This window comes from Pteropus vampyrus, unplaced genomic scaffold (assembly GCF_000151845.1).
Source record: "Pteropus vampyrus isolate Shadow unplaced genomic scaffold, Pvam_2.0 Scaffold242, whole genome shotgun sequence".
Classification (NCBI taxonomy): Eukaryota; Metazoa; Chordata; class Mammalia; order Chiroptera; family Pteropodidae; genus Pteropus; species Pteropus vampyrus.
In genome coordinates, this window is record NW_011889023.1 from 1,052,460 (window position 1) to 1,061,339 (window position 8,880).

The 8,880-nt window shown below is 41.8% G+C and overlaps 1 protein-coding gene across 1 annotated transcript in view; it reads right to left on the minus strand.

Annotated features, from left to right (window-relative positions):
- Positions 1-183: 183 nt before the first annotated feature.
- The window catches only part of CLRN1 (clarin 1), a 34,768-nt gene continuing 26,071 nt past the window's right edge, over positions 184-8,880 (minus strand). The window contains exon 3 of the mRNA XM_011374240.1: positions 184-730. Coding sequence (XP_011372542.1) covers positions 465-730 — 266 coding nt within the window. The 3' untranslated portion in view covers positions 184-464. The remainder of the gene's footprint in view (positions 731-8,880) is intronic.

Consider the following 8,880-nt stretch of genomic DNA (forward strand, 5'->3'; position numbering starts at 1 on the left):
AAAAAAAAAAAACTGGATTAGTATACTTTATCAATGCTCATCTAATGTACTATCATTTTAGGAAAGTGATTCCAGCTCCGTTTTCTGGTATCTGTGGCAACAAATGTGTGGATATAGCAGAAATAGTATTTGTTTGTATGAAAATATATTTCCCATGCTTTTCCTGATGGAGCAGACATTTTGCACATTGATAGGTCCGTGGAGTAACAATTTGCCCATTTCTAGTCAACTGCTTTGACAACCAGGGTGAAGCAATTTCCCCACAAGTAATAAAACCTCCCAAAGCCTTTCTTCTGCCCCCCTTATTTTCCAGCCTGTACCCTTAGTACATAACTTGTAAGCATTATCACCAAGGGTTTGGGTGCTTTAATTGGGGTATCCAAAAGGATAGACAAAATTAACCATGTTCAAGTGACCAAAGCAAGTCCATTCATTCTTTTGGAAAATTACAGACATGTTTGCCTTCAGTACATTAGATCTGCAGCCACATTCGTTGTCTCTGTGTCTTTCGATTTTACAAAAGGGAACTGAAATCCAGCCAGTCGTATTAGGAGTCCATTCAAAAAATGAACAAAGAAGCAAATGAAAACGACCCAGAACGAGGTGGCATATTTTTCACTTTGCGTTTTGTAGGCATAAGTCCCTTCTTTATAATTTGCAATATTTTCTGAGAGGTGGTGGATTTTCACTTCAGAGGCAAACAAAATCATGACAAGACAACCGCAGGAGCCTGCAACAGAAAGAACAAACAATCTGTTGGGACAAATATTTCCTGATTGTAAGGAACAGAGAAAAGAGTCAATATGCAAACTAAAGAAAGCCTTTTACCATCATCCTCATTTGCATTCTTCTGCAAAAATACACCATTTCAAATTAGTAATCATGAGCCTGATTCTCCACCAGGTAGGTGGTAGTGTCTGGGTTAAGCTCTGAGTGAGAAAACTTGGTGGGGGGTAGGATCAAAATGATCTTTCAAATACTGGGAGGCGCTCCTCTTTGTGTGATGAGAAGGCTGAATTGCTAGGCACCTTAAAAGCAAAATGATAGAATAAGGCTACAAAGCAGCCACTGCTATGATGTGGCTTCAAGAGAACAAATTTCTCTAAACAAATTTCTCAAAATACTTCATAGGCCACTCAGGATAAATGCCAGTCATACAGCTGCCTTGTGGAAGGCCCTAGGGCTTCCTTTAGAGCAAGGGCCCCCAACCCCAGACCATGGACCAGCACAGGCCCTGTTAGGAACCTGGCCACACAGCAGGAGGTAAGCAGCAGGTGAGCAAGTGAAGCTTCATCTGTATTTGCAGCCGCTCCCCAGAGCCTCAGCTCCACCTCAGATCATCAGGCATTAGACTCTTATAGGAGTATTGGTCCCTGGTGCCAAAAAGATTGGGGACTGCTGCCTTAGGGAATTATATTACTCTTCCTCCACCTCCAGCTCCCACCTGGGCACAGCTGCCCACAGGAGTCTCTGAGCAAAAGGAGCTATGGATAAGCTATCGAGGCAGAGAGTATTTGTTCTCATTTTTTGTAACAGAACTCAGGATGGCCATGTGGCTGCCTTGAATAGAGGTTACTTTGGCTGGGAGTGGCTGGGATGTAGGGGCAGGAAAGTCTCCTTGAAGTATGCTATATTAGGGGCCTGCCTCACTTTTCCTTTCCTTCTTCCTGCAGCTGAAATGTGAATGCAATGAATGGAGCTCCAGGGGATATTTTGGACCAGGTGGCCTCAGAAATGGAAGCCACACACTATGGATAAACAAGAAAGGAAGAATCTGGATCCCAGACAGCTGGAGCCACCAGATCAACCCTGGACTTTAGGTTTTCATGTGAGGAAAAATGTCTATTTCATTTAATCCACTTTTGTTATGTTTCCCCTCATTTATCACTCATTAGTGTAGCCTAATCTAAGTTTAATTGGTGCAGCTGTGATCTGGGTGAGACCTCTGCAAGGCAGGAGCATCTGTACTGATTGGAACCTACAAAGTGTAACAGGCCCTCTCCTACTGAGGGTAGAGAATGGGGCTCCTTGGGTAGGTGAAAGGCACAGGGGCAGAAGCTGGCGGCAAGGGGTCAGGGTCAGGAGCGCAGTGGGTGGCTAGGATTCCCAGGGCTTCCATAGCTAATGTTGCATCCCAGGCCACCACAAAGGGGTGCCAGTTAATAGGAAACTTGCCGAGGTGGTTTTCTGACTTAGGTCCAACCAATTTGGGTTTGTAACCTGATTTTATCACTTACTGTATGAAATTAGGAAGTTTTAATCACCAAATCTCGATTTCCTCATCTATAAAATGTGGATAATAGAGATAATGCATGATTAGCATTTGGCATTAGAATTGACACATATAAATGCTTGCTAACTGGTAGCTGTTCTTATGGTTTTTATGTATTCTTTTCTTCTCTAAAGTCCTTACCATAATCCCCTACCCCACAGCATGCCAAGAAAACCTGACTACATCAGGTAGGCAACCCAGAAGAATGTATTACATACAGTGCCTTGTTCATCCGAATACTCTCCCAATAGGTTTATGACTCCTTTAGGAGGGGTAAGTGCTTGTTGTTCTTCAACTGTAGTTCATTCAAATACCCTGGGAGCAGCAACATCATGGCTTAAGTTCTCATCCATTAATTCACTCATTCATTCAGTCAGTTAGATTTATTACATGCCAAGTACAGGGATAGTGATGGAGATTTAAACATTAAAGAAAATGCGTATGTTTTCTGCTCTAACGAAGAGTGTAATTGGGCAGGGATCACAGATAAAACAACGATAAACCAATCACAGTGAGTGTAATAGTAAGGGAGGTACAGGTTGCTATTACTGAGGAGTGGGTGGCACCATGAAGGTTCCTTGGAAGTAGCTGCAGGAAAAGTTAATCTAGCAAAGGGAGGCTGGATTGTGTGGGGGAGCTACAATGCAAACAGCATTTTCCGTTCCTTTTCCATAGGCCAAGTTTGGTTTGGGGTGGAGGTAGAGACTGGGTCATGTGGGGTGGGGAATGGGAGTGAGCAGAAAAGGGGAAATCACATTGCCTTATTAGAATTTCACCTAGCCCTGGCCTCATCAGCTTGATCGTCATCATAATACACCCCCAAATAATCAAATGATATAATTTTCTTGAAACTTTACTTCTTGCCAGCCTCAGAACGGTAGTTGAGAATATCTTTTTGTGAAATTCGTCAGCTTGTTTTTGTATTCTGATCTCAAAACCAGAGCTCTCCCCTGGCAAAACTGTATTATTCCTTTATTGTTAGATCCAACAACAACAACAAAAAAGCTACAAATGCTGTTTTGCTCTTTATCTTTTTACTTGAAAATTGTGGAGAAAACACCATTGCTTTTACCATGAGAGCCTTCTTTGTCTGAGGGGATGGTGAATTTCAGACAAAAGCAAACACTATTTCCTTAGTGTTTGAAAGGAAAATTCAAGCCTGGTTTCCTTTTCAGGTTGTTAATATTTTAAAGGTATAACTTTGTTAAGGAGACAGTGTTATTGTGAGACTGCATTTCAGATTCCTAAAGTAAAAGTTTCTTGGGGTATCTGAAACTCACAGCCTTTTGCCAGAGCTACTATTTTAAGTGCACAAGCTTTCAAATCAGCATGACTTGTCTAATAGTTGAGAGGAACGTCCAATATTTCGATCTGGATTCTGGGCTTGGCCGTGATGTCAACTTGGTCATTTCAGAGTCAGAGCTCAGAAACTCAGCCCAAGTCTCTGCCAACGCTGCTAAGGGATTGAAGGGAAACAAACTCAGTGTGAACTAGGGATATTTTTGCTTTTCTGTCTATGGCTCTAAAAGAGATATGAGACCAAGGATAATTATTTATGACTTATGGACCAAAAGATACACATGGAAAGTTTCTTTCAGTGGCTTGGCTGCTAGGGACATGGAGAGAGGTGTGTAAGGGCAGAGGGACAAGTAAAGCAAACTAATACCTATGAGTGGATTTTTAGATTGTAATGGAGAGCAATTTGGTCATGTGTTTCCAAGGAGCAGGTGTGAATGAAGGGTTAACACAGTTAAGTTGAGTCTTTTTTCTTCATCTCCTATAATGATGAATTGAGGAGCCCACGTCTAACTTGAGCTTTAAAAACATCATATTAGTGAGAAGAGTTATTTGTGCAAAGAATAAATTGTCTAAAAATACAATCTTTTCTAATTCGAATTGATTTTAAGAAAAGGAGAATGTCATTTGTTATCAGAAAATACACAGAGCTGCCTCCATTTTATTCACTCAACAAATATTTATTGGATGCTCACTGCACTGTTCTGGGGACTAGGGATACAGCACTGAACAAAACAGACAGAAATCTCTATCTTCATGGAGATCTCAGTGGTGAAGACAGCAGAGAGAGAGAGAGAGTCCATAACCAGATAAATACATCCTATAGTTTATTGGAGTGTGACATGCACTAAAGAGAATAAAATAAAACAGGGAGGGAGGATGGCTTGGGAGAGGCCCCAGAGAGAAGATGACATTTTCGTGTCTCTTGAAGGAAGTCAGAGAGTGGGAAGGTAGATATTTGAGAAGAGCATTTCAGGCTGAGGGAGGAGCAAGTGCAAAGGAACCCAGCAGTGAGAGCAGAGAGAGGAAGAGAGCCAGGCAGAGAGGAGTAAGAGGTGAATCGTGTGTGAGTTTCTGGGGTGGGCCCTTCAAGGGGTGCTTTGGAAGTTGTAGCAAGGACTTGGGCTTTTACTTTAAATGAAACAGAAGGGAAGACACACATGTACATTCTGAATAGGGAAGGACTCTCTTGACAATTGTGATAGACCGAGACCGAGTATCTTGCACAAGGTCACGGCTGGGCCCTTTGCATAGTGAGTGAACAGTCCTTCTATTGCATCCTCTATGTGAGTGACCTGGAGCACAATTCTCTCACTACACTTCTGCCCCTTTAGCTGCTGCCCACATATCAAAACAAAATTCCTTGCCTGTTGATTGCCATCATGAGCTGGCTAATATTATTTCTTTTTTCCTTCTGTGGCTTCCTTTCTAAAACCTATGCTGAGAAACTAGTAGAATATTTTCATTGCTGACTGTTTCTACTACAAATCCTTGCCCTTCCTCAGGCTCTGTGGCTTTGATGCTGGGACATCTCTGTATCTCTTTCTCAGACTCTGAGCAAAAGCTCCTTCATAAGGATTGAAGTGAAACAACTTACGGATAGTTTTTACCACCAGTTGCAGAATAATGTGCCCTAGGCATTTTACAGAGGCCAGGACATTGTTGATACTAAAACTGATATATAATGTAAGCATTCTATTTTCGTACTGCTCTTTATTTTCCTGTCTTCATGTTTCACATATGACTGTGCTAATTTATGTTCCCTGCCACAATTGTAATTATCATAATTCATTAGACCCATATTAGGAGCATCTCCCTTTTAAAGGAAGGCAGTCATTTATTCATTTGCCTTACTTGGCATAGCTAATAACATAATGCTTTATGTAAGAGAAGACATAATCAATGCAATTTGCAACAAGCCCATATTTTGGAGTTTTTCATATCACCTCCAAAAGACTTGAGCCAATATATTTTGTATCATCCTCAGAAAGTATTCACTGAACTGTCTAGAATGTTCTACCATTGATCACTCAAGTCGTCTACCTAGCCTTCTCTCTTTTACATGCAGATCTGGGGCTATAACTTCAACTTGGAAACTTCTAGAATGGAATATGTAAATGCTCATATATCAATGCTCCAGTGTGCAACTGTGAGTCCAGTTGCTTCTATACCCAGTTTCCTCTTTTTCAGCTCCCTCTCTTTCTCCATCTCCATCACTCTCTCTTTCCCCTACTAATTATAAACTCAAGGGAAGTGTTTTATGTATTATTTTCCCTATTCTGCCTCCCCCTGCCACATTTCCTCCCCTCTCATCAACTCTTTCACAAAGCTCACTGTTGACCAGTACTCTTTTAACACCCACTCCTGCAGCCTCTGGGACACCGTGGTCTCCTTCCTTCCCCTCTGGACACCAGTGTCCTCTGCTGGCTCCTCCTCAAATTAACTGATGGTGTTCTTCAGAGATTGGCCCTAGGCCAATTTTTCTCTATCTACACTCTCTCCCTAGTTGATCTCATCTGTTGTCATTGCTTTAAATAATATTTATATCCTGATAATTCCTAAATTTATATATTTCATCTAGAACTTTTCTCTGAGCTTCAGACTCGTATATCCCACTGTCTACTTGACGTATCCACTTGCAAATCTCACAGGATCTCAAACTTGACATGCCCCAAATAGAATACCTGATTTCTAGTGCTAAGGTCCTCTCTCCACCTCTTTATTGCCCTAAACTCTAAACCTATTGCTTCACTGTCTTATACATCTTGGTTAATGCCACCACTGTCTACTAATTGCTTAAGCTGCTAGCAAAACGTTTTGAATCTACTTTCAAAATGTTTTTAGTGCATTCATCTCTCTTCATCTCCAATGCAACAGCCTAGTCTTTCACCAGACATTTCTTAGAAGATAAATCAACTATCCAACATCTTAAAATCTTTCGCAAGCTTCTCATTGCAATTAGAATCAATTCTAAAAGGCTTACCATGTGTTTGAAGCCTGACATTAACATTAGCTGGCATCAGACTGATCTCTAACATAATTTTTTTCCATTTCCCCCTCACTGCCTAAAGCCTGACCCCATGAGCGTACTTTCAGCTCCTACAGGAAGCCAACCTCTTTCCCTAGAGTCCTCACATGTGCTTTCTCCTCAACTTGGGAAGTTCTCTGAGGGGCTTCAGCTTCTTTGTATCTTAGAACTCAGCTATTTGGAGTAGCCTTTGCTGACTACCACATCAAAACCCCATCTCCTTTTCCCCTTTATTCTCTATCATAGCAGCTTGTTAATTACCCTAATTATAATTATTGTGATCTTTAATATTTGCATATACTTTTGTTTGATTCTCTCACTATACGATAGTCTCAGCGAAGGCAGAACTGTGTGCCTAACTCATTGTGGTGCCACAAAGTGCCTATTATAATGGTTGGCACATAGTGAGCATTCACTCAGGATTTGTTGAATAAATGAAATGTATGACCTGTATCAGTGGTTCTCAACACTGGTCGCCCATTAGAATTACCTGAGAATGCCTAAAAAAAATGCCAGTGCCTGACCAGGCTCCACTCTCAGAGACTCCAATTTAATCAGTGTGGTATAGGACCTGGCATCAGTATTTTTAGAAAGCTTTTCAGGTGATTCTAATGTACAGTTCGAGAAGAGGATCACTGCCCAAAAGGAACTGAAGGGGACCATTAAGATATTACTAAAATCCTAACTAGGAGAATAATTTCTCAGACCTTGTTTATAATTGACAGGGTGAGAAAGAGCAAACTGACTTGCAAAGATTTCATGGAACAATGATAGCAGAATGTTACACGAAGAAGGCTGAGAAATATAATGAGCCAGATCAGAGGTCATGAGAAGTGGAAGGAATGTCTGGTCCAGAAGGGACATGGTATAAGCACACTATGGGAACTAAAACCATTAGTGGACTAATCCAAAGCATTCTTTCCTTTCTTTTCTACCTCAGGGTCTGGTGTGCACCTCAGCTGTAAACACAAAGAGGTGGCACTCACAGCATTGTTATCTGGTTAGTGTGGAAGGTCTAGGGTAGATGACAGGAGGACATCTTTTCCCTTCCTTTTGCCCTATCTTCCTGCCTCAGGACACCAAGCCTTCATCCCCATCCAACAGGGAAGTAGACAGCTGAAGAAATGGCCCCAGAATGACATCAGCACAAGGAAAGCCACAATCCAGGAGGTGAGCAGGAGGGAGAGGAAAGGTCAAAGAGGGAGTTTTTTCCGCTGCCTGTGAGGGAAGCCGCCTAGGCAGAGAAACAGCGAAGGAAACTCAGTGCACGATCGCTGCCCCCAGGGGAGTCACTAATGGAATGTGACTCACATTGGAACTAATGGACCTCCTAATACAGGCTTCCACCTCGGAGCGTGTGACTTATCATGTGACTTACCCGCTCACATTTAGAGTGTTTGTGATAAGGCCTGTAAAACCCCCACCCATCCACATTTGGGGTTTAAAGCTGGGGTCTCCCTGAAGATTACAACTTTAGATAAACATTCCAAAACTACAGGGGATTCTGGGTACTGTCGGTAGTGTAGATTGGAAGGGAATAAAGTAATCTGTGATTTAATAGCGACCTGTTTATCCCCAAAGGTCACAAACTGTCAGTCCATCTGACCCTCAAACATGTTTTATTGTCCTGCACAGTTTTAAAAAAAAAATATTGAAATTTTCGGTGTTCAAAAATAAAGATCTGGGACTTAAAAAAACAGATAATCAGGGAACACTATGGCTTTATCTTCTATGAAACAGAGATCTGCAGCTGGATCCTTCTTTCTTTTTTCTCCCCCTCTCTTCCTTCCCTCACCCACAAATCTTTATTGAGCCCTGCTTTTGCAACGAGTTCAAAGATAAATAAGATATAGTGTAAATACAACTCCTGTGTGTTTCCACATATATTCTGTGCTCAGATTTTCTTTGTATTAAACTTCGCCAAAAGCCGAGATAAGATCTGGGACGTGGATTAAATTCTGCATTCTCTGAGTCACCTTGCTTTTCAAATACTGTTAGTTTGGTTGCCCATTATAATTTGTCTTCCAAATGGGCTGTTCTTCTGAATTTCATTCAGAAGCTGGCATGTGAGATGGCTGTGCCAGTTAATAAGCTGTTGTGTTTCAGCTTCAAACCAGCTCTTCTTTTCTCTGCTTTGTGATGCTAGGTCAAGACTCTCCAGACTCTAATTCTGCCTTGTCAGCTGCTTCCCATTAGGCTCTGCCAACAGAGAGCCCGGGAGAGCGGGGACAGGGCAAGGGAGGAAAGTCTGCTCCTTCTGCTTTGCCACAGGAATAGTACTTCT